The sequence below is a fragment of the Oncorhynchus mykiss genome, chromosome 30 (assembly GCF_057628025.1).
Source record: "Oncorhynchus mykiss isolate SJ-2025 chromosome 30, ASM5762802v1, whole genome shotgun sequence".
In the NCBI taxonomy this organism is placed as follows: Eukaryota; Metazoa; Chordata; class Actinopteri; order Salmoniformes; family Salmonidae; genus Oncorhynchus; species Oncorhynchus mykiss.
Genome location: NC_143051.1, coordinates 14,401,440 through 14,427,500, shown reverse-complemented (window position 1 = coordinate 14,427,500; position 26,061 = coordinate 14,401,440). Strand labels below are relative to the sequence as shown.

The 26,061-nt window shown below is 43.6% G+C and overlaps 1 protein-coding gene across 1 annotated transcript in view; it reads right to left on the bottom strand.

Moving 5' to 3' along the window:
• Positions 1-19,285, bottom strand: part of LOC110487967 (cyclic AMP-responsive element-binding protein 5) — a 34,535-nt gene extending 15,250 nt beyond the window's left edge. The window contains exons 1-6 of the mRNA XM_090227440.1: positions 19,190-19,285; positions 18,898-18,988; positions 17,315-17,424; positions 16,375-16,565; positions 485-614; positions 3-83 (exon numbers count right to left, since the gene is read on the bottom strand). Of these exons, the coding sequence (XP_090083566.1) occupies positions 3-83; positions 485-614; positions 16,375-16,565; positions 17,315-17,424; positions 18,898-18,988; positions 19,190-19,249 (663 nt within the window). The 5' untranslated portion in view covers positions 19,250-19,285. The remainder of the gene's footprint in view (positions 1-2; positions 84-484; positions 615-16,374; positions 16,566-17,314; positions 17,425-18,897; positions 18,989-19,189) is intronic.
• Positions 19,286-26,061: the final 6,776 nt, after the last annotated feature.

The following is a 26,061-nucleotide window of genomic DNA, read 5'->3' as shown; positions in this document are numbered from 1 at the left end:
ACCTGAGGTGAAGAGCAGGAAGTGTTGTGGAGGGGACCTTGGATGCTCATCATACTGGATCCCATAGACATCTGTCTTTCCATCTGAGGAACAAAAAAACAATGACAATTCAACCTTGGAAACATCTATTGAAATATGTGCAGCCGGTAAATGCTCGCCCGTTTCAATCCGATCCGAAGAAACAAGGAGGTAATTAGCAAGATAATAATGTTAAAAAGGGTGATGTTGCACATTCCATGAAAACTTTTCTCAGGTTCTGGATCGAAGAGAAAAGCATAAATTAACAACACAGAAGGCCCAAAGTTTGAGAAAGTGTGCAAGAAAGGGACAACGTTTCAAACTTCAAATGGGGTATTCTTCAATTATTACATATATACACATACATTAGGATGCATATACTACTTAAACAAGCAATGGGTATTTCTCAAGCAAGGCTACTAGGCCCCTTATGGAAAAGAAGGCCAGTGTAAAGTAACTGTTGCACCAACTGACATGTGCTGGGCAGATGCTCCCTGGGCATGTCTGGGTCTGGCAGAGTGCCAGGGATAGCAGCAAGAGGCCAGGGGCTGTCTCTGTTGTTGTTCAGGTGCAGTAGGAGGAGAGGGGCCCAGGCACTGGTCTGAGATCAGGGACAAATAGGAGTCAGATATCAGTGAACCAGCAACAAGCTTCTACACTGGTCTCAGATCAGGGACCCAAGAGAAAGAAATGGGGACAGCTAATATAGAGGGGTCAGCAGGCAGAGACTGAGAGGAGAAAGACATTCTAGAATAAGGAGAACCTTCAATAAGCTCACAAAAGAGATGGAAGTATGGTGAGATAAAGCCATAAAAAGAGATGGAAAGTATGGTGAGATAAAGCCATACAAAGGGATGGAAAGTATGGCCAAGCACAAAGCCATAGAAAGGGGTGGAAAGTATGGTGAGATAAAGCCATAAAGAGATAGAGATGGTGAGATAAAGCCATAGAAAGAGATGGAAAGTATGGTGAGATAAAGCCATAGAAAAATATGCAAAGTATGGTGAGATAAAGCCATAGAAAGGGATGGAAAAGATGGTGGAGATAAAGCCATAGAAAGGGATGGAAAGTATGGTGAGATAAAGCCATAGAAAGAGATGGACAGTATGAGATAAAGCCATAGAAAGAGATGGAAGTATGGTGAAATAAAGCCATAGTAAAAATATGCAAAATATGGTGATAAAGCCATAGAAAGAGATGCAAAATGGTGAGATAAAGCCATGAGAAAGTATGGTGAGATAAAGCCATAGAAAAAGATGGAAGTATGGTTATATAAAGCAATACAAAGGGATGGAAAGTATGGTGAGATAAAGCCATAGAAAAGGATGGAAAGTATGGTGAGATAAAGCAATAAAAGGGTATGGAAAGTATGGTGAGATTAAACCATAGAAAGTGATGGAAAGTATGGTGAGATAAAGCCATGGTAAGAGAGATGGAGGTTCAATGAAAGAGTGAAAGAGTTGGAATGTAGAGAGAGAGATAGAAAGATGAAACAGATAAACAAAGAAAGAGAGAGGGGGAAAAGAAAGCAGAGGAGGAAAGAAAGAGAGGGAACAAAACAGGAAAGAAAGACAGGCAGGGAAGAAAGTAGAGGAGGGAAACAGAAACAGGGGAAAAAAGAAGAGGGGAAGAGGAGGGAAGAAAGAGAGGGGGAAAGAAAGAAGAAGGGTAAAGAAAGAGAGGAGGAAAGAAAAGAGAGGGGGAAAGAAAGAATAAATGGAAAGAAAGAAGCAGCAAGGAAAGAAAGAGAGGGAAGAGAGGGAAAGAAAGAGAGGATAATATAGGGAAAAGAAAAGAGAGGGGGAGAGAAAGAGAGGGAGGGAAGAAATAAATATATAACAGGGCACACACAGGCAGAAAGAAAGAGAGGGAAGAATATATAGGGGGAAAGAAAGAAAGAGGAGGGAAGAAAGAGAGGGAGGGAAGCAAAGAGAGGGGAAAGAAAAAACAAGCAAAAGAAAGAGAGGCAAGAAAAACACAGGAGGGAAGAAAGAGAGGGAAAGCAAGAGAGGGGGAAAGAAAGAGAGGGAAAAATAAAAAAAGAGAGGGGAAAGAAAGAGAGGGGGAAAGAAAAGAGAGGAGGGAAAGAAAGAGAGGAGGAAAGAAAGGAGAGGGGGGAAAGAAAGAGAGGGAGAGGGAAAGAGAGGGGGAAAGAAAGAGAGGGGGAAAGAAAAGAGAGGGGGAAAGAAAAGAAGAGGAGGGAAGAAAGAGAGGAGGGAAGCAAGCAGAGAGGGAAAGAAAGAGAGGGGAACACACATGCAAAAGAGAGGAGGGAAGAAAATATATAACAACAACAGCACAATACAACAACAGCAAGAGCAAGTTACAAAGAAAGAGAGGGAAAGAGAGAGGGAAGAAAGAGAAAGGAAAGAAAGAGAAGCAAAAGAAAGAGAGGGAACAGAAAGAGAGGAAGGAGAAAGAGAGGGGGAAGAAAAGAAATAGGGAAAGAAAAGCAGGAGGAAAGAAAGAGAGGGGGAAAGAAAGAGAGGGAGGGAAAGAAAGAGAGGAGGGAAGAAAGAGAGGAGGGAAGCAAAGAGAGGGAAAGAAAGAGAGGGGGAAAGAAAGAGAGGGGGAAAGAAAGAGAGGGGAAAGAAAGAGAGGAAGGAAAGAGAGGGAAAAGAAGGGAAAGGGGGAAGAAAGAAAGAGAGGGGAAAGAAAGAGAGGGAGGGAAGAAAGAGAGGAGGGAAGAAAAGAGGGGGAAAAAAGAGAGGGGGAAAGAAAGAGAGGAGGGAAAGAAAGAGAGGGAAAGAAAGAGAGGGGACAAGGAGGAATAGATAGAGAGGGGAAGAAGAGAATGGAAAAGAAAAGCAGAGGAGGAAAGAAAGAGAGGGGAAAGAAAGAGAGGGGGAAAGAAAAGAGAGGAGGGAAAGAAAGAGAGGGAAAGAAAGAGAGGGGGAGAGAAAGAGAGGGAGGGAAGAAAAGAGAGGAGGGAAGCAAAGAGAGGAGGAAAGAAAGAGAAAGGAAAGCAAAGAGAGGGGGAAAGAAAGGGAGCAGGAGGGAAGAAAGCAGGAGGGAAGCAAAGAGAGGCAGACAGAAAGGAAGAAAATAAAGAGGGGGAAAGAAAGAGAGGAGGGAAAGAAAGAGAGGGAAAGAAAGAGAGGGGAAAGAAAAAGAGAGGGGAAAGAAAGAGAGGGGGAAGAAAGAGAGGGGGAAAGAAAGAGAGGAGGAAAGAAAGAGAGGAGGAAAGAAAGAGAGGGGGAAAGAAAGAGAGGAGGGAGAGAATAGGGGGAAAGAAAGAGAGGGAAAGAAAGAGAGGGGGAAAGAAAGAGAGGGAGGGAAGGAAAGAGAGGGAGGAAAGCAAGACAGAGGGAAAGAAAGAGAGGGGGAAAGAAAGAGAGGGAAAGAAAGAGAGGAGGGAAGAAAGAAAGGAGGAAAGAAAGAGAGGGAAAGAAAAAGAGGGGGAAAGAAAGAAGGGAAAGAAAAGAGTCAGGGAAAGAAAATAATAGGGAACAAAGAGAGAGGGGTAAGAAATAAGGGAGAAAGAGAAGGGAAAGAAAGAGAGGGGAAGAAAAGAGAGGGAGGGAAGAAAGAGAGGGACACATAGGGAAAGAAAGAGAGGAGGAAAGAAAGAGAGGGGGAAAGAAAGAGAGGAGGGAGAAAGAGAGGAAGGGAAGAAAAGAAAGAGGAAGGGAAGAAAGAGAGGAAAGAAAGAGAGGGGGAAAGAAAACAAGAGGGGGAAAGAAAGAGAAGGGGGAAAGAAAGAGAGGAGGGAAGAAAATAGAGGGAAAGAAAGGGAAGGGAAGAAAGAGAGGGGGGAAAGAAAGAAGGGGGAAAGAAAGAGAGGAGGGAAGAAAGAGAGGGAAAAGAAAGGGCAGTAGAAGAAAAAGACAGCACAAAGAGGAGGGAGAGAGAGGAGGGAAGAAAGAGGGGGAAAGAGAGGGGAAAGAAAGAAGAAGGGAGGGAAGAAAACAGAGGGGAAAGAAAGAGAGGGGAAAGAAAGAGAGGAGGAAAGAAAGAGAGGGAAGAAAAGAAAGAAGAAAATGGAAGAAAAAGAGAGGAGGAAAGAAAGAGAGAGGGGGAAGAAAGAGAGGGGAAATAAATAGAGGGAAGGGGAAAGAAAGAGAGGGAAAGAAAGAGAGGGGAGAGAAAGAGAGGGAGGGAAAGAAAGAGAGGAAAGAAAGAGAGGAAGGAAAGAAAGAAAGGGAAAGAAAGAGAGAAAGAAAGAGAGGAGGGAAGTAGAGGAGGCAAGCAAAGCAGTGGGAAAGAAAGAAAGGGAAAGAAAGAGAGGCAAGAAAACAGAGGTAGGGTAAGAAAGAGAGGGAAAAAAGAAAGAGAGGGAAAGAAAGAGAGGGGAAAGAAAGAAGGGAAAGAAAGAGAGGGGGAAAGAAAGCAGAGGAAGGAAGAAAGAAAGGAGGAAAGAAAGAGAGGGGAAAGAAAGAAGAGGAGGGAAAGAAAGAGAGGGGGAAAGAAAGAGAGGGAAAGAAAGAGAGGGAAAGAAAGAGAGGAGGGAAAGAAAGAGAGGAGGGAAGCAAAGCAGAGGGAAAGAAAGAGAGAGGGGAAAGAAAGAGAGGGGGGAAAGAAAGAGGCAGGGAACAAAACAAAAGCAGAGGAGGAAAGAAAGAGAAAGGGAAAGAGGGGGGAAAGAAAGAAGGGAAAGAAAAGAGTCAGGGAAAGAAAAGAGAGGGGAAGCAGAAAAGAGAGGGAAAGAAAAGAGAGAAGGGGGGGGGGAAGAAAAGAGAAGGGAAAAGAAAGAGAGAGGGAAGAAAAGAGAGGAGGGAGAAAAGAGAGGGGGGAAGAAAAGAGAGGGAAAGAAAAGAGAGGGAGGAAGAAAAGAGAGGGGGAAAGAAAGAGAGGAAGGGAAAGAAAGAGAAGGGAAAGAAAGAGAGGAGGGAGCAAAGAGAGGGGAAAGAAAGAGAGGGAGACAAAGAAGAGGGGGAAAGAAAAGAGAGAGGGGGAAAGAAAGAGAAGGAGGGAAGAAAGAGAGGGGGAAAGAAAGGGAAGGGAAAGAAAGAGAGGGAAAGAAAGAGAGGGGAAAAAAGAAAGAGAGGGAGGAAAGAAAGAAGAGGGAAAGAAAAAGAAGAGGGGGAAAGAAAGAGAGGAGGGAAGAAAGAAAGAGGAGGGAAGCAAAGAGAGGGAAAGAAAATAAATAGGGGGAAAGAAAGAAAGAGGGGGAAATATAGAGGAGGAAGAAAAGAGAGGGGAAAGAAAAGAGAGAGGTAAGAAAGAGAGGGAAAGAAAGAGAGGGAAAGAAAAGAGAGGGGGGAAAGAAAGAGAGGAGGAAAGAAAGAGAGGGAGGAAAGAAAGAGAGGGGAAAGAAAGAAGACGAGGGAAGAAAGAGAGGGGGGGAAAGAGAGAAGAAGGAAGGGGAAGAAAGAGAGGGGGAAAGAGAGTAGAGGGGGGAAGAAAAGAGAGGGGAAGAAAGAGAGGGAGAGGAAAGAAAGAGAGGGAGGGAAAGGAAAGACAGGGCACAATCAGTTGAAAGAGAGGGAGAAAGAAAGAGAGGGGGAAAGAAAGAGAGGCAGGGAAGAAAAGAGAGGGAAAGAAAGGGAAGGGAAAGAAAGAAGAGGGGGAAAGACAAGAGAGGGGGAAGAAAGAGAGGAGGAAAGAAAGAAATAAGGGAAAGAAAGAAAGAAGGGGAAGAAAGACAGGGGAAAGAAAGAGAGGGGAAAGAAAGAGAGGGGAAAGAAAGAGAGTGGGGAAAGAAAGAGAGGGAGAAAGAGAGGAGGAAAGAAAGAGAAAGGGAAAAGAAAGAGGGGGAAAGAAAGAGAGGGAAAGAAAAAAAGGCTCAGGGAAGAAAAGAGAGGGAAGAAAAGAGAAGGGAAAGAAAGAGAGGAGGGAGAAAGAGAGGAGGGAAAGAAAAGAGAGGGGAAAGAAAGAGAGGGAAAGAAAGAGAGGAGGGAAGAAAGAGAGGAGGGAAGCAAAGAGAGGGAAAGAAAGAGAGGAAAGAAAGACAGAGGGGGAAAGAAAGAGAGGGAAGGGAAAGAAAAACAAGAAGGGAAAGAAAGAGAGGAAAGAAAGAGAGGGAAAGAAAGAGAGGAAGGAAAGAAAGAGAGGAAGGAAAGAAAAGAAGGGAGAAAGAAAGAAAGAGGAAGGGAAGAAAGAGGAAAGAAAGAGAGGGGAAAGAAAGAGAGGGAAAGAAAGAGAGGGGGAAGAAAGAGAGGAGGGAAGAAAGAGAGAGGGAAAGAAAATAGAGGAGGGAAGCAAAGAGAGGGGGAAAGAAAGAGAGGGAAAGAAAGAGAGGGGGAAAGAAGAGAAAGGGAAAAGAAGAAATAGGAGGGAAGAAAGAGAGGGGAGAAAGAGAGGGGGAAGAAAGAGAAGGGGAAAGAAAGAGAGGAGGAAGAAAGAGAGGGGGGAAAGAAAGAGAGGAAGGGAAAGAAAGAGAGGGGAAAGAAAGAGAGGGAAAGAAAGAGAGGGAAAGAAAGAGAGGAGGGAAGAAAGAGAGGGGAAAGAAAGGAGAGGGGGAGAAAAGCAGGGCAAAGAAAGAGAGGAAGGGAAGAAAGAGAGGAGGGAAGAAAGAGAGGGAAAGAAAGAGAGGGGAAAGAAAGAGAGGGGGAAAGAAAGAGAGGCAGGCAAAGAGGTAAACAAGGCAAGGGAAGAAAAGCAGGGAAGAAATAGTAGGGGAACAAGAGAGGGAGGGAAGAAAAAAGTAGAAGGGAAGAAAGAGAGGGAAGAAAGAGAGGCAAGAAAAGAGGCACAGGGGGGAGAAAGTAGTAGGGGAAAGAAAGAGACAAGTGGGAAGAAAGAGAGGGAAAGAAAGAGAGGAGGAAAGAGAGGGAGAAAGAAGAGAGTGGGAAGAAAAGAGGGGAAGAAAAGAAAGAGGGAGGAAAGAAAGAGAGGGAAAGAAAGAGGGGGGGAAAGAAAGAGAGGGGAAAGAAAAGAGTTAGGGAAAGAAAGAGAGGGGGAAGAAAGAGAAGGGAAAGAAAGAGAGAGGGAAGAAAGAGAAGGGGGAAGAAGAGAAAGGGAAAGAAAGAGAAGGGGAAGAAAGAGAAAGGGAGAAAGAGAGGGGGAAAGAGAGAGGGAAGAAAATAAGAGGGAGAAAAGAGAGGGGAAAGAAAAGATAGGTAGGAAAGAAAAGAAAGGAGGGAAGAAAAGAGAGGAGGGAGCAAAGAGAGGGGGAAGAAAAGAAAATAGGGGGAAAGAAAGAGAAGGGGAAAAGAAAAGAGAGGGGGAAAGAAAAGAGAGGCAGGAAAGAAAGAGAGGGGGAAAGAAAGGGAAGGGAAAGAAAAGAGAGGGAACAGAAAATAGAGGGAAAGAAAGAGAGGAGGAAAGAAAAAGAGAAAGGGAAAAGAAAAGAGAGGGGAAAGAAAGAGAGGAAGGGAGAAAGAAAGAAAGGCAGGGAAGCAAAGAAGAAGGGGGAAAGAAAGAGAGGGGGAAAGAAAGAGAGGGAAAGAAAGAGGGAGGGAAGAAAGAGAGGGAAAGAAAGAGAGGGAAAGAAAGAGAGGGAAAGAAAGAATAAGGGAAGAAAGAGAGGGGAAAAGAAAGAGAGGAGGAAAGACAAAGAGAGGAGGAAAGAAAGTATAGGAAGAAAGAGAGACGAGGGAAGAAAAGAGAGGGGGGGAAAGAATAGAGAGGAGGGAAGAAAGTAGAGGGGGAAAGAAAAGAGAGGGGAAAGAAAAGAGAGGGGAAAGAAAGAGAGGGAGGGAAGAAAGAGAGGAAGGGAAGCAAGAGAGGGGAACGAAAGAGAGGGAGAAAGAAAAGAGAGGGGAAAGAAAAGAGAGGAGGGAAGAAAGAGAGGGAAAGAAGGGAAGGGAAAGAAAAGAGAGGGGGAAGAAAGAGAGGAGGCAAGAAAGAGAAGGAAAGAAAAGAGAGGGGGAAGAAAGAGAGGGGGAAAGAAAAGAGAGGGGGAAGAAAAGAGAGGGAAAGAAAGAGAGTGGGAAAGAAAGAGAGTGGGAAAGAAAAGAGAGGGGGAAGAAAAGAAGAGGAGGAAAGAAAGAAGAGGGGAAAAGAAGTAGGGGGCAAAAGAAAATAAAGGGGAAGAAAAGAGTCAGGGAAGAAAGAGAGGGGGAGAAAAAGAGAAGGGAAGAAAAGAGAGGAGGGAAGAAAGTAGAGGGAAAGAAAGAGAGGGGGAAAGAAAGAGAGGAGGGAAGAAAGAGAGGAAGGGAAGCAAAGAGAGGGGAAAGAAAGAGAGGGAGAAAGAAGAGGGGGAAAGAAAGAAAGAAGGAGGGAAGAAAGAGAGAGGAAGAAAGAGGGAAAGAAAGAGAAGGGGAAAAGAAAGAGAGGGAGAAAGCAGAGAAGGAAAGAAAGAGAGGAGGAAAGAAAGAGAGGGAAAGAAAGAGAGGAGGGAAGAAAGAGGGGAAAGAAAGAGAGGGGGAAGAAAGAGAGGGAAAGAAAGAGGGGGAAAGAAAGAGAGGGAGGGAAGAAAGAAAGAGGAGGGAGAAAATAGAGGGGAAAGAAAGAGAGGGAAAGAAAGAGAGGAAGGAAAGAAAGAAGGAAGGAAGCAAGAAGAGGGGAAAGAAAGAGAGGGAAAAAGAAAGAGAGGGGAAAGAAAGAGAGGGGAAAAGAAAGAATAGGGGGAAAGAAAGAGAGGGGGAAAGAAAGAGAGGAGGAAAGAAAATAGAGGAGCAAGAAAAGAGAAGGGAAGAAAGAGAGGAGGGAGAAAGACAGAGGGGTAAGTAAAGAGAGGGGGAAAGAAAGAGAGGGGAAAGAAAGAGAGGAGGGAGAAATAAGGGGGAAAGAAAAGGAGAGGGTAAAAAGAAAGAGAGGGGGAAAGAAAGAGAGGAAGGGAAAGAAAGAGAGGAAGGGAACATACAAAGAGAGGGAAAGAAAGAGAGGGAAAGAGAGGGAGAGAAAGAAAGAGAGGGAGGGGTAAAGAAAGAGAGGGAAAGAAAGGGAAGGGAAAGAAAGAGAGGGAACAAGAGAGGGAAGAAAGAGAGGAGGAAAGAAAGAGAGGGAAAGAAAGAAGAGGGGAAAGAAAGAGAGGGAAGAAAGAGAGGGGGAGAGAGAGAGGGAAAGAAAGAGTGGGAAAGAAAGAGAGGGAGAAAGAGAGAGGGTAGGAAAGAAAGAGAAGGGAAAGAAAGAGGGGAAAAGAAATAGAGGGGAAAGAAAGAGAAGGGAAAGAAAAGAGCAGGGGGGAAAGAAAGAGAGGGGAAGAAATAAGAGGGGGGAAAGAAAGAGAGTGGGAAGAAAGAGAGGGAAGAAAGAGAGAAGGAAAGAAAAAAGACAGAAGGGAAGAAAGAGGGAACAGAAGAGAGGGAAGAAAGAGCTCAGGCAAGAAAGAGAGGGAAGAAAGAGAAGGGACAAAATAGAGAGGGAAGAAGAGAAAGGGAAAGAAAGAAGAAGGGGAAGAAGAGAGAGGGGGAGCAGCAGGAAAGAAAGCAATAGGGGCAAGAAAGAGAGGAGGGAAGAAACAGAGGGGAAAGAAAAGAGAGGGAAGAGAGGAGGAAAGAAAAGAGAGGGGCAAAAAGCAACTCTTTTCTTTTCCCTCTCTCTTTTTTCTTTCCTCCTCTCTTTTTTCTTTCTTCCCTCTCTTTTTCTTCTCCTTCCTCTCTTTTCTTTTCCCTTCTCTTTTTCTTTCCCCCTCTCTTTCTTTCCCCTTTCTTCTCTTTCCCCTCCTCTTTGCTCCCCCTCCTTCATTCTTCTTCCCTCCTCTCTTTCTTCCCTCCTTCCTCTCTTTTTCTTTCCCCCTTTCTTCCTTCCCTCTCTTTCCTTCCCTCCTTCCCTCCCTCTCCCCTCTCCTTCCTTCCTCTCTTTTCCTTTCCCCTCTCTCTTTCTGTCTTTCCTTCCTTTCCCTCCCCTCCCTTCTCCCCCTCTCTTTTTCTTTTCCCCTCTCTTTCCTTCTCCCCCTCTCTTTTAAAGAGAGGGAAAGAAAGAGAGGGGGAAAAGAAAGAGAGGGGGAAAGAAAAGAGAGGGGGAAAGAAAAGAGAGGGGGAAAGAAAAGAGAGGAGGAAGGAAAAGAGAGGGGGAAGAAAAGAGAGGGGGAAAGTAATAGATTGAGCGTAAGGAGAGACATGTGCCACAAAAGGGGCCAGGTTGCGATGTGATGATGTAATGGTTTTGGCCCTCAGCCAATCAGACTGCGTGGGCCTCCCTCGCTACGCTGAAGTCATCATTGGTGATGTCACCACTGACTCTGTAGCAAGCAACGAATGAAAAGTACCCCCCAAAAATGTAAAGAGACGCAAACCATACCACGCCTCCTAACGTAACCACAACAGTCCACCTGGGCCAACAGCCAGACACTCAGTCATCATGGAAACCAGTGGTAAACACAGGGAGAAACAGTCGGATCCCCAGAATCCAACATGGATCACATCATCACGACAGCGAGCTTGGCCTGAGCTACAGAGGAACACGTTGTCTGACTTCAACAGGCCATGTGACATGGTCTCTTCCCTTCCTTACTCAATGTACTCTACTAGGCAGTACTATGCAGTAATCAACTGTAGTGTACTACTCAACTGTAAGGTACTATGCTGTAATGAACTGGACTGTACTACTCAACTGTACTGTAATATGCAGTAATCAACCAGACTATATATACTCAACTGTTCTGTACTACACTGTAAACAACTAGACTGTACTACTCAACTGTTCTTTACTACACTGTAATCAACTAGACTGTATTTCTCAACTGTACTGTACTATGCTGTAATCAACTAGACTGTACTTCTCAACTGTACTGTACTATGCTGTAATCAACTGTACTGTACTACTCAACTGTACTGTACTATGCTGTAATCAACTGTAGTGTACTATGTAATGAACTGGACTGTATTATGCTGTAATCAACTGTGCTGTAGTATGCTGTAATCAACTGGACTGTACTACTCAACTGGACTGTACTATGCTGTAATCAACTGGACTGTACTACTCAACTGGACTGTACTATGCTGTAATCAACTGGACTGTACTACTCAACTGGATTGTACTACTCAACTGGACTGTACTATGCTGTAAACAACTAGACTGTACTATGCTGTAATCAACTGGACTGTACTACTCAACTGTACTGTACTATGCTGTAATCAACTGGACTGTACTACTCAACTGGACTGTACTACTCAACTGGACTGTACTACTCAACTGTACTGTACTATGCTGTAATCAACTGGACTGTACTACTCAACTGGACTGTACTATGCTGTAATCAACTGGACGGTACTATGCTGTAATCAACTGGACTGTACTATGCTGTAATCAACTGGACTGTACTACTCAACTGGACTGTGCTATGCTGTAATCAACTGGACTGTACTACTCAACTGTACTGTACTATGCTGTAATCAACTGGACTGTACTACTCAACTGGACTGTACTACTCAACTGGACTGTACTACTCAACTGTACTGTACTATGCTGTAATCAACTGGACTGTACTACTCAACTGGACTGTACTATGCTGTAATCAACTGGACGGTACTATGCTGTAATCAACTGGACTGTACTATGCTGTAATCAACTGGACTGTACTACTCAACTGGACTGTGCTATGCTGTAAACAACTGGACTGTACTACTCAACTGCTCTGTACTATGCTGTAATCAACTAGACTGTACTATGCTGTAATCAACTGGACTGTACTATGCTGTAATCAACTAGACTGTACTACTCAACTGTACTGTACTATGCTGTAAACAACTGGACTGACTACTCAACTGGACTGTACTATGCTGTAATCAACTGTACTGTACTACTAACCTGTACTGTACTATGCTGTAGTCAACTGGACTGTACTACTCAACTGTACTGTACTATGCTGTAATCAACTGGACTGTACTATGCTGTAATCAACTGGACTGTACTATGCTGTAATCAACTGGACTGTACTACTCAACTGGACTGTACTATGCTGTAAACAACTAGACTGTACTATGCTGTAAACAACTAGGTTGTACTATGCTGTAAACAACTAGACTATACTAAGCTGTAAACAACTAGGTTGTACTATTCTGTAATCAACTAGAATGTACTACTCAACTGTACTGTACTATGCTGTAATCAACTAGACTGTACTATGCTGTAATCAACTGTACTGTACTACTCAACTGTACTGTACTACTCAACTGGATTGTACTATGCTGTAATCAACTGTACTGTACTACTCAACTGTACTGTACTATGCTGTAATAAACTGTACTGTACTACTCAACTGTACTGTACTATGCTGTAATCAACTAGACTGTACTACTCAACTGGACTGTACTATGCTGTAATCAACTGGACTGTACTACTCAACTGTACTGTACTATGCTGTAATCAACTAGACTGTACTACTCAACTGGACTGTACTACTCAACTGTACTGTACTATGCTGTAGTCAACTAGACTGTACTATGCTGTAATCAACTGTACTGTACTATGCTGTAAACACCTAGACTGTACTATGCTGTAAACAACTAGACTGTACTATGCCATAATCAACTAGACTGTACTACTCAACTGTACTGTACTATGCTGTAGTCAACTAGACTGTACTATGCTGTAATCAACTGTACTGTACTATGCTGTAAACACCTAGACTGTACTATGCTGCAAACAACTAGACTGTACTACTCAACTGTACTGTACTATGCTGTAATCAACTAGACTGTACTACTCACCTGTACTGTACTATGCTGTAATCAACTGTACTGTACTGTACTGTACTATGCTGTAATCAACTGTAGTGTACTACTCAACTGTACTGTACTATGCTGTAATCAACTGTACTGTATTATGCTGTAATCAACTAGACTGTACTACTCAACTGTAGTGTACTACTCAACTGTACTGTACTATGCTGTAATCAACTGTACTGTATTATGCTGTAATCAACTAGACTGTACTATGCTGTAATCAACTGTACTGTATTATGCTGTAATTAACTAGACTGTACTATGCTGTAATCAACTGTACTGTATTATGGTGTAATTAACTAGACTGTACTATGCTGTAATCAACTGTACTGTACTATGCTGTAATCAACTAGACTGTACTATGCTGTAATCAATTAGACTGTACTATGCTGTAATCAACTGTACTGTATTATGGTGTAATTAACTAGACTGTACTATGCTGTAATCAACTGTACTGTATTATGGTGTAATTAACTAGACTGTACTATGCTGTAATCAACTGTACTGTACTATGCTGTAATCAACTAGACTGTACTATGCTGTAATCAATTAGACTGTACTACTCAACTGGACTGTACTATGCTGTAATCAACTAGACTGTACTATGCTGTAATCAACTGTACTGTATTATGCTGTAATCAACTAGACTGTACTATGCTGTAATCAACTGTACTGTACTATGCTGTAATCAACTGTACTGTACTATGCTGTAATCAACTAGACTGTACTACTCAACTGTACTGTACTATGCTGTAATCAACTAGACTGTACTATGCTGTAATCAATTAGACTGTACTACTCAACTGGACTGTACTACTCAACTGTACTGTACTATGCTTTAATCAACTAGACTGTACTACTCAACTGGACTGTACTACTCAACTGGACTGTACTATGCTTTAATCAACTAGACTGTACTTCTCAACTGTACTGTACTACTCAACTGGACTGTACTACTCAACTGTACTGTACTATGCCATAATCAACTGGACTGTACTACTCAACTGGACTGTACTATGCTGCAATCAACTGGACTGCATTATGCTGTAATCAACTGGACTGCATTATGCTGTGTTGTGCTGTAACTTACTCTAACTCTTCTGAAGAACTTCTGAAACTCTAGGAATGTGTCCCAAATGACACCCTATTCCCTATGTTTGACCAGAGCCCTGTACTCTTAGAAAAAAGGGTTCCAAAAGGGTTATTTGGCTGTTCCCATAGGAGAACCCTTTTTTGGTGCTATCTAGAACCTAAAAGGCTTTAAAGAACTCTTGTTGGTTCTAGGTAGAACCCTTTTGATTCCAAGTATAACCCTTTTTTTGTTCCATGTAAAACCACTTTGGGTTCCATGTAGAACTCTCTGTGGAAACCCAAAACTGTTCTACCTGGAACCGACAAGAGTTCTTCAAAGCCTTTTAGGTTATAGATAGCACCTTTTTTTCTCAACGTGTATGGGCCCAGACCAAAGGGAATAGGCCTCTAGCAGCAGTGTCTACAGGATCTGAAATAGATCTCTAGCAGCAGTGTCTACAGGATCTGAAATAGATCTCTAGCAGCAGTGTCTACAGGATCTGAAATAGATCTCTAGCAGCAGTGTCTACAGGATCGGAAATAGATCTCTAGCAGCAGTGTCTACAGGATCTGAAATAGATCTCTAGCAGCAGTGTCTACAGGATCTGAAATAGACCTCTAGCAGCAGTGTCTACAGGATCTGAAATAGATCTCTAGCAGCAGTGTCTACAGGATCGGAAATAGATCTCTAGCAGCAGTGTCTACAGGATCTGAAATAGATCTCTAGCAGCAGTGTCTACAGGATCTGAAATAGATCTCTAGCAGCAGTGTCTACAGGATCGGAAATAGATCTCTAGCAGCAGTGTCTACAGGATCTGAAATAGATCTCTAGCAGCAGTGTCTACAGGATCTGAAATAGACCTCTAGCAGCAGTGTCTACAGGATCTGAAATAGACCTCTAGCAGCAGTGTCTACAGGATCTGAAATAGACCTCTAGCAGCAGTGTCTACAGGATCTGAAATAGACCTCTAGCAGCAGTGTCTACAGGATCTGAAATAGACCTCTAGCAGCAGTGTCTACAGGATCTGAAATAGACCTCTAGCAGCAGTGTCTACAGGATCTGAAATAGACCTCTAGCAGCAGTGTCTACAGGATCTGAAATAGACCTCTAGCAGCAGTGTCTACAGGATCTGAAATAGACCTCTAGCAGCAGTGTCTACAGGATCTGAAATAGACCTCTAGCAGCAGTGTCTACAGGATCTGAAATAGGCCTCTAGCAGCAGTGTCTACAGGATCTGAAATAGACCTCTAGCAGCAGTGTCTACAGGATCTGAAATAGACCTCTAGCAGCAGTGTCTACAGGATCTGAAATAGACCTCTAGCAGCAGTATCTACAGGATCTGAAATAGACCTCTAGCAGCAGTGTCTACAGGATCTGAAATAGACCTCTAGCAGCAGTGTCTACAGGATCTGAAATAGACCTCTAGCAGCAGTGTCTACAGGATCTGAAATAGACCTCTAGCAGCAGTGTCTACAGGATCTGAAATAGACCTCTAGCAGCAGTGTCTACAGGATCTGAAATAGATCTCTAGCAGCAGTGTCTACAGGATCTGAAATAGACCTCTAGCAGCAGTGTCTACAGGATCTGAAATAGACCTCTAGCAGCAGTGTCTACAGGATCTGAAATAGACCTCTAGCAGCAGTGTCTACAGGATCTGAAATAGGCCTCTAGCAGCAGTGTCTACAGGATCTGAAATAGACCTCTAGCAGCAGTGTCTACAGGATCTGAAATAGGCCTCTAGCAGCAGTGTCTACAGGATCTGAAATAGACCTCTAGCAGCAGTGTCTACAGGATCTGAAATAGACCTCTAGCAGCAGTGTCTACAGGATCTGAAATAGGCCTCTAGCAGCAGTGTCTACAGGATCTGAAATAGATCTCTAGCAGCAGTGTCTACAGGATCTGAAATAGATCTCTAGCAGCAGTGTCTACAGGATCTGAAATAGGCCTCTAGCAGTAGTGTCTACAGGATCTGAAATAGACCTCTAGCAGCAGTGTCTACAGGATCTGAAATAGATCTCTAGCAGCAGTGTCTACAGGATCTGAAATAGACCTCTAGCAGCAGTGTCTACAGGATCTGAAATAGACCTCTAGCAGCACTATCTACAGGATCTGAAACGTAGATTCTGAATTGATCAATGAATGTCACCGATTGGTCAGAGGAGTGACGTAAGAGTTCATCAAGGTTTGTTATACGATATCAATAACATACCATCTGTCCAGCACATGGAATGACTAGACAATTCAACTCTCTTCCTCACACACAACAGATAACATGTAAAGCTACCTTTATCTCTAGTTAGTACATTGATTTGAATGTTTAAATGTTTAATTTGACCTTTATTTAGTTAGTAACTGTATGTGTGACAGGTTCTAGAAAGCAGGACCAGACGTCAGGAGTTGAGAGGAAAGGCAGAGTCATGCCTAATCTCCCTGTTCTGCCGTGTGATAACCACAGCCATGTTACCACACCACCTTCCCCTCTCTCATCTCCCTCTCCACCTCTCTCTCTCTCATTCATAAAGGCCTAATAAATGAGACTGTCTGGGGAATGACAGCCAGCTCCAGACAGAACAAGTGATGGTTACACAGAAGAGGGGGAGAGAGGTACAGGGAGGGAGGGAGGGGGAGATAACAGAGAGAGAGAGAGAGAGAGACAGGAAGCAGGCGGCAGTAACATGATGAAGAGATGAGAAAGAAAATCTGTGTGTTTTTGTGTGTGTTTGTTTGTTTGTGTGTGTGTGTGTTTGTTTGTGTGTGTGTTTGTGTCAATCTTTGTCTCTGTGTATTTACCCTGAGTGTGTGAGCATGGAGGGGGCCTGGGTGATGACTGAGTTGGACTGGGCAGAGGGCAGTGCTTGTTGGCCAGCCATGCTGCAGCTTAGACCCCTCATACTACCATGGGGCGGTGGTTGGTGTTGGGAGTGGGGCTGTGCCTGGGGCTGATTGGCACATGATGATCCATTCTGAGGGAGATTCTGAGTCTAGAGGACAGAGAAGAGGGAGAGGAGACCAGTTATAATATGTATTCTGTTTTTGTTGTTTGAATAAATACACACTTCTACGTAACATTTTACATCTACGAGTGTGTGGCATAGTGTGTGTGTGTGTGTGTGTGTGTGTGTGTGTGTGTGTGTGTGTGTGCGTGTGTGTGTACCTGCGTGTCCGTGTGTGTGTGAGTGAGTGTCTGTCAGTTGTTTTTCAGTCTGTCTGGCTGCTTACCATGCCGAGAATGTGATCGCCTGGTGTTTGTTACCTGCTCAAACATCTAAACCAGTCTGTCTGTCTGTCTATCTGACTCTTCCTCACACTCACCTGTCACTCAAATACTTCCCTGTCAGGCAAAATCCTTACCTGCCAGATATGTCAATCACTATACCTGCCAGACCTATCAATCAATATACCTGCCAGACCTGTCAATCAAAATACCTGCCAGACCTGTCAATCAAAATACCTGCCAGACATGTCAATCAAAATACCTGCCAGACCTGTCAATCAAAATACCTACTAACCTGGTGAAGGTCTCCTATTTGTTTGTCTGTTCCATTTGCTATTTTCATACGAGAGCCTAGAAACCTAGCATGCAATGCTATCAGTATGCTGTCTACTGTGTTGGCTCAATGTGGTAGTACAGTGAATATTGTCATGATAAATGACACTTTCGTAGTTCAGGTTTCCTCCGCTTGCTGTATACGTCTGAGGATCATGAGAAATGTTGTTTTTTGCATCTGACCTGTTTGTTGTTCTGCTCCTCCTGTGCCTGGCAGAACTCCTGTTCGATCTCATTGAAGAGACCCACCTCCTCACAGTTACGCAGGAAACGGGTCGGCGTTGGGGTCTGGTCTGATCACACACAGCACAGAGAGAGAAAACAGACATTAAGCATCAAACAGATATCATAACAACCATGATATTACTATAGCCTATATCAGAGTGCACAGAGAGGTTTTGGTGACTGCAGAGACAGATATAAACCAGCATCTCCGACAGCATACAGCTAGCATGGTTTCAACATCACTACAACTATGTTCAACCTGCTTAGTGTAGCCTGTCCCTAGCTGCTGATCTTGGGTCACTTTTGCATCTTCCCCACTAATGGTTAAGGTTTGGATTGGGGAAGGGGATAAGATCAGTCTGACTGCATCTCTCCATTGTAGTCTAAACTATCAGGGTTGAAAGGTCACAAGGTCAGCAGTCAAGAGTCACAGGCTCAGCAATCCTTTGTTTTGACAGAAGATTTCCTCCAGGAGGACTGAGTGTTTACATGCCCCTGCAGGAGAGAACCCGACTGTTGGGGTCAAAGGTCAACAGAGCTGTTAAAACCCAGTCAGAGAGCAGTTGCCGCGGTAACAGACTGATAGGATCGAGAGTTTTTTTCTGAGGCTGAGCCTTGGCCACCAGTGCTCTAATTTTTTCATCAACCACTGAAGAGAGGTCACACACACGCACACACACACACACACACACACACACACACACGCGCGCGCGCGCGCGCATACGAGTGCTCATACACACACACACACAACACTGCCGGCCCGCTCATTAGGCAGGGTTAGGTGGTAGCAGATTGACGAGGGCGTCATATTCTGAATTGCCCCTAAACAATGACAATTTCTCTCAACCAGTGGCACATGGGATTTTTAGCTGCCTCCACTACCATAGAATTTAGTGTCCCCTGTTCTCACACACTTTTGTCAAAGGTGGGGGCGCAAAATATTTTGCTTGTCCATTCCCAGCGTGCCTCACCAGGGTGCTGTTGGAGAGATGCATCGCTGCGGCACTCCACCAATGTTCCGGCAAAAAATTATCTCACATAAATACATTTTAAAAAATTTGTGGGGGGGGGGGGGGGTGTTTTACAAATGGTAGGGTTACCACATAGATGGGAATTCATAAAATTACATTTCAGGCAACACACACATCGGTAAACATGGACCGTCATCAATGCCTTTTGGACGTCTTTTTTTGGTGCTTTGATTTCCACATCCACGGACATCTGTTTTTGTCCGCTCCGGACTAAATCTGAACCAATCATAGATGGTGTCCGGTCTGGTCCAGCTTTGATTTGCCCCAAACATAGACGTCTATAAATGATGTATTTTCAACTTTGATTCAGAACCAAAAATGAACCTGATTTCAACATCTGGAAAATAAGTATTTTAAACTTTAATTCAGAAAAGAGAAGAGTGTGAAAACAGGAGACACTAAAATCTATGGTAGTGGAGGCAGTGTCGTACCGCAGTTTAAACGGAATAGAAATAATCACCATTGCAAAGCTAACGTCCTCTCTATGCTGTCTATAAATGTTATTGTCACCTGCGAGGGGATCAGTCTTGATGGAGGAGAACTTGAGGGTCATCTCATGCTTGTGTCTGTGGATCATCAGGTGGTCTTCTGTTTGGAACCGCTGTATGGGGTGAAGAGAGAGCTCAACTTAGCATGCTCACATTGATTTATGGAATAATTCATCAAATGGCATGATTTATAAAATCTTTATAAAGGTGAAATCAAATATTAGATATCAAATCATCATGTGGTGAGGGGATTCTTTACTAGAGGTACACGGTCACACACACACACACACACACACACACACACAGACACTGACCTGTGAGCAGCCAGGAGTGCTGCATCCATAGGGCCGGTCCTGTTCATCATTCATCTCCATTACAAATCTACAGTCAGAGAGACCAGAGGAGAGACAAACCTACAGTCAGAGAGACCAGAGGAGAGACAAATCTACAGTCAGAGAGACAAGAGGAGAGACAAACCTACAGTCAGAGAGACAACAGGAGAGACAAACCTACAGTCAGAGAGACCAGAGGAGAGACAAACCTACAGTCAGAGAGACCAGAGGAGAGACAAACCTACAGTCAGAGAGACCAGAGGAGAGACAAACCTACAGTCAGAGAGACCAGAGGAGAGACAAACCTACAGTCAGAGAGACCAGAGGAGAGACAAACCTACAGTCAGAGAGACCAGAGGAGAGACAAACCTACAGTCAGAGAGACCAGAGGAGAGACAAACCTACAGTCAGAGAGACCAGAGGAGAGACAAACCTACAGTCAGAGAGACCAGAGGAGAGACAAACCTACAGTCAGAGAGACCAGAGGAGAGACAAACCTACAGTCAGAGAGACCAGAGGAGAGACAAACCTACAGTCAGAGAGACCAGAGGAGAGACAAACCTACAGTCAGAGAGACCAGAGGAGAGACAAACCTACAGTCAGAGAGACCAGAGGAGAGACAAACCTACAGTCAGAGACACAACAGGAGAGACAAACCTACAGTCAGAGAGACCAGAGGAGAGACAAACCTACAGTCAGAGAGACCAGAGGAGAGACAAACCTACAGTCAGAGAGACCAGAGGAGAGACAAACCTACAGTCAGAGAGACAACAGGAGAGACAAACCTACAGTCAGAGAGGCCAGAGGAGAGACCAGAGGAGAAACAAACCTACAGTCAGAGAGACAACAGGAGAGACAAATCTACAGTCAGAGAGACAAGAGGAGAGACAAACCTACAGTCAGAGAGACCAGAGGAGAGACAAACCTACAGTCAGAGAGACCAGAGGAGAGACAAACCTACAGTCAGAGAGACCAGAGGAGAGACAAACCTACAGTCTGAGAGACCAGAGGAGAGACAAATCTACAGTCAGAGAGACAAGAGGAGAGACAACCCTACAGTCTGAGAGACCAGAGGAGAGACAAACCGACAGTCAGAGAGACAAGAGGAGAGACAAATCTACAGTCAGAGAGACAAGAGGAGAGACAACCCTACCGTCTGAGAGACCAGAGGAGAGACAAACCGACAGTCAGAGAGACAAGAGGAGAGACAAACCTACAGTCAGCATTTTACATTTACATTTTGGGACGGAACCTTATGTCAGGGAAAATTATCCAGGATCAATGTGACCTCAGGCAGAATCCTGACTTAACTGATTCTCCCTGAATGAAACTCTTACCCTAGGCAGAATCCTGACTTAACTGATCTGCCTGAATTAAACTCTTACCCTAGGCAGAATCCTGACTTAACTGATCTGCCTGAATGAAACTCTTACCTCAGGCAGAATCTTCACTTAACTGATTCTCCCTGAATTAAACTCTTACCCCAGGCAGAATCCTGACTTAACTGATCTGCCTGAATGAAACTCTTATCTCAGGCAGAATCCTGACTTAACTGATTCTCCCTGAATTAAACTCTTACCCCAGGCAGAATCCTGACTTAACTGATCTGCCTGAATTAAACTCTTACCTCAGGCAGAATATTCACTTAACTGATTCTCCCTGAATGAAACTCTTACCCCAGACACAATCTTCACTTAAGATGGTTTAAGCTTAAGTATACAGATGTGGTCAAATCTATTGGCACCCTTGCACGATTCACTATTCCTTCTAAAATAAGTTAAAATTGAAAAAACAATCGATGTTTAAACTTGTATTTGTTTGATTGACAACTGTGCAGGACCAGAAAAATAATTACTTTAACTGAAATGGAGATTTTTCACTTCAATGCCAAAAATGACCTGGAACAAATTATTCAAAATTCTAATGGATTTGGTTGGAGGCAAATGATTCTCGGCAATTGTAATTTATCTCACCTGTGTTAAGTTGCAAGGGCCTACAGGGGGGAAAAAAAGCCATTCAACCAGTTTTGAAAGAGAAAACTCGGAGAGAAAATTCTGATCCATTGCGCTCCATTGTAAAGTGCAAGGGTGCCAATACATTTGACTGCATGTGTAGCGTAGGCCTTGGCTGTGATTCCCTTTGTTAGGTGGAAGAGAAAAACTCCATAAATTCCGTTCCTGAAGAAAAAAAATGAATTGAGATTTGAAACTTGAGAGAGAGAAAGCATTGAGACTTGAGAGAGAGGGTTCAAGCCAACCCCCAGCTGACCCTTACTGCAGCAGTGAAATGAAGATGGAGGAGGGGGGGGGGGGTGATGGGGGGTAATTATGAACTATTAGAAGTGCTAGCTCTTCATTTTCCACTGAGACCAGGACCTAGTGAACTCTGTCACCCAAGGCATTCCTCACAGCCGTGTCAGAAAGAGGGTGTGTCCCGAATGGCACCCTATGTGGCTTTGGTCAAAAGTAGTGCACTATACTGTATAGGGAATAGGGTGCCATTTGGAACGCATCCAGAGCGTGTATGTCAGAGTCAGGACAAAAAGACTTTCAGGAGACCTGATGCCTGGATTTTATCAGGTCTTATGTGGTCTTATGAGGAGAGCTGGGTTGGTTGGTTGGTAAACTCCTTGGTATTTGCTATTGGTATTTTATTAGGATCCCTATTAGCTGTTGCAAAAGCAGCAGCTACTCTTCCTGGGATCCAACACGAAACATGAAACATGACATAATACAGAACATCAATAGATAAGAACAGCTCATGGACAGAACTACATACATTTTGTTTTGTAAAGGCACACGTAGTCTACATATCAGTACATACACACAAACTATCTTGGTCAAATATGGGAGAGGCGTTGTACTGTGAGGTGTTGCTTTATCTGTTTTTTTATACAAGGTTTGCTGTTCATTTGAGCAATATGAGATGGAACAAAGTTCCATGCAATAATGGCTCTAAATAATATTGTACGCTTACTTGAATTTGTTCTGGATTTGGGGACTGTGAAATGACCTCTGGTGGCATGTCTGGTGGGGTAAGTGTGTGTGTCAGAGCTGTGTGTAAGTCGACTATGTAAACAATTTGGGATATCAACACAGTGATGCAGTCAGTCTCTCCTAAACTCTTAGCCAAGAGAGACTGGCATGCATAGTATTTATATCAGCCCTCTGATTACAATGAACAGCAAGACGTACCGCTCTGTTCTAGGCCAGCTGCAGCTTAATTAGGTCTTTCCTTGCAGTACTCGACCACACGACTGGACAAGAATCAAGATAAGACAACTAACTTTTGACCATAACAGTTTAATCTAAGGTAATGCCAAGTCATTTAGTCTCCTCAACTTGTTCAACAGCCACACCATTCATTACCAGATTCAGCTGAGGTCTAGAATTTAGGGAATGATTTGTACCAAATACAATGCTCTTAGTTTTAGAGATGTTTAGGACCAGTTTATTACTGGCCACCCATTCCAAAACAGATTGCAACACTTTGTTAAGGGTTTCAGGGACTTCATTAGCTGTGGTTGCCAATGCGTATTTGGTTGAATCATTAGCATACATGGACACACATGCTTTGTTTAATGCCAGTGGCAGGTCATTGGTAAAAAAATAAAAAGACTAGAGGGCCTAGAGAGCTTCCCTGTGGTACACCACGCTCTATATGTTTGACATTAGAGGAGCTCTCAGTAAAGAAAACATTTTGAGTTCTATTAGATAGATAGCTCTGAATCCACAATATGGCAGAGGTTTAAAAGCTATTACACATATGTTTTTTCAACAATAGGTTATGGTCAATAATATCAAAGGCTGCACTGAAATCTAAAAGTACAGCTCCCACAATCTTCTTACTTTCAATTTATTTCAACCAATCATCTGTAATTTGTGTCAGTGCAGTACTTGTTGAGTGCCCTTCTCTATAAGCATGCTGAAAGTCTGTTGTTAATTTGTTTACAGAGAAATAGCAATGTATTTGGTCTAACACAATGTTTTCCAACAGTTTGCTAAGAGCTGGCAGCAAGCTGATAGCTCTGCTGTTAGAACCAGTAAAGGCCGCTTTATGACTCTTGGGTAGCGGAATGACTTTGGCTTCCCTCCAGGCCTGAGGACAAAGACTTTCCTCTAGGCTCAGATTAAAGATATGACAGATAGGAGTGGCTATAGAGTCAGTTACCATCCTCAGTAGCTTTCCATTTAAATTGTCAATGCCAGAAGGTTTGTCACACTTTCCCTCACTAACTTTACAAAACTCAAAAGCAATGCTTTTCTTTCATAATTAGATTTTTTAATGTATGAATATGATGACTCACTGTTCATTGTTGGCATTTCCTGCCTAAGTTTACCCACTTTGCCATTGAAGTAATAACTAAAATAATTGGCAACATCAAATGTTTTTTGTGATGAATAAGCCATCTCATTCCATGAAAGACAGAGTTGAATTTGTGTTTCTGCCCATAATTTCATTTAAAGTACTCCATCATACTTAATATCATTGATCTTGGCTTCATAATACAGTTTCTTCTTCTTTTTGTTGTGTTTAGTCACATGACTTCATAATACAGTTTCTTCTTCTTTATGTTGAGTTTAGTCACATGACTTCATAATACAGTTTCTTCTTCTTTTTGTTGAGTTTAGTCACATGACTTCATAATACAGTTTCTTCTTCTTTTTGTTGTGTTTAGTCACATCATTTCTCAATTTGCAGAAAGACAGCCAGTCAGATGTGCAGCCAGATTTATTAGCCACACCTTTTGATCCATCTGTTTCAACCATACAGTTGTTTTATTCCTCATCAATCCATGGAGCCTTGACAGTTCTAACAATCATTTTTTAGCAGGTGCATGTTTATCATTAATTGGAAGAAGCAATTTCATGAATTCATCAAATGCAGCGCCTGGATGCTCCTAATTAATCACATCACACCAACAAATATTTTTAACCTCATCCACATAAGAGTCACAGCAACATCTTTTGGCTGATGTCTTATACACAATTTTAGGCCCAGCTTTTGGAAATGTGTCTTTCCTGGATATAGCCACTATATTGTGATCACTGCATCCAATGGGTACGGATACAGCTTTAGAACAAAGTTCCACCGTATTAATAAAAATGTGATCAATACATGTGGATGAACTTGGTCCTGTAGTGTTTGTAAACACCCCTGAACCAGATTTCAGGTACTGGTTACAGTGAGAAGCTTCCTCTTGAGCGGACAGCTTGATGAAAACCAGTCAATATTCAGGTCCCCAAGAAGGTAGACCTCTTTGTTTACATCACATACACTATCAAGCATTTCACACATATTATCTACATACTGACCGTTAGCACTCGGTGGCCTATAGCAACACCCCACAAGAAAATGCTGTAGATGTGAACCTGCAACTACAACACTTCAATAAAAGGTGAAAGGGTTTTGGTTCTTACCCGGAAGAGTCCTCTGAGAAGGCTTTTCCAGTTAACTTTATAAAGAGATAAGAAAGGTACCCACACATTATGCTTCCAATCGCCACCTTTATTGACAAGGTTTTGATGAGGTTTAGACCTTAGTCTCTCTATCCTTAACCAGGGCTGTGGTCAAAGGAAGCGATTTAATTTAAAATTCCAAAATGGAAACACATGTTTGAATTGTAATTTCAGTTTACTTCCTGAATTGACTGACTTCAATTCGAATTGACTCCAGCTCTGGCCTTAACCATCATGACCATGGCCATGACCAGCCCTTAGCCTGGACGCAGAATACAATGGTCGTTCACTGGCCGTAGAGGTTAGGCACCATAATTGTAATTTGGCGGCACTGCAGTCTTTCATGAATGACCCCCCCACTCTCACACACTATACCCTTGCTACCCCTTGATAATGATGATGAGAATGGTGATGAAGATGTTGATGACAGGTTGGAGGATTTCTTATGAGCAGTGGACAGCACATTTGAACCAACATACACACACTAACACACAATCCACTTAGGCAGGTTTCACCTGAGAGAGAGTGGGGATCTGTTTAGGTTGAAGGGGACAGGGAATATACGGACACACTCACACTGTAAGTGGATACTGATGTTAAAGTTATGACAGAGAGGAGAGAAAAGAGGAGGAGGGGTAAAGAGAGATGTAAAAGGTGAGAGGAGGGGAAGAGAGGCACAGGATTAGAGCACAGAAGGAGAGAGAGAGAGAGAGAGAGAGAGAGAGAGGCAGAGAGAGAGAGAGAGAGCGAGAGAGAGAGAGAGAGAGAGAGGGAGAGAGAGAGAGAGAGAGAAAGAAGAGGTAGAAAGAGAGAGAAAGAGAGGAAAGAGGTAGAGAGAGAAAGAGAGGAAAGAGGTAGAGAGAGAGAGGAAAGAGGTAGAGAGAGAGAGAGAGAGATGGGGGGGAGAGCGAGAGGGGGGGGGAACAGTGTGCTGGTAGAGGGAGGTATCAGTGTGCTGATAGAGGGAGGGATCAGTGTGCTGGTAGAGGGAGGGAACAGTGTGCTGGTAGAGGGAGGGATCAGTGTGCTGATAGAGGGAGGGATCAGTGTGCTGATAGAGGGAGGGAACAGTGTGCTGGTAGAGGGAGGGAACAGTGTGCTGGTAGAGGGAGGGAACAGTGTGCTGGTAGAGGGAGGGATCAGTGTGCTGGTAGAGGGAGGGATCAGTGTGCTGGTAGAGGGAGGGATCAGTGTGCTGGTAGAGGGAGGGATCAGTGTGCTGGTAGAGGGAGGGAACAGTGGACCGGTAGAGGGAGGGATCAGTGTGCTGGTAGAGGGAGGGAACAGTGTGCTGATAGAGGGAGGGATCAGTGTGCTGGTAGAGGGAGGGAACAGTGTGCTTGCTGGTAGAGGGAGGGATCAGTGTGCTGGTAGAGGGAGGGAACAGTGTACTGG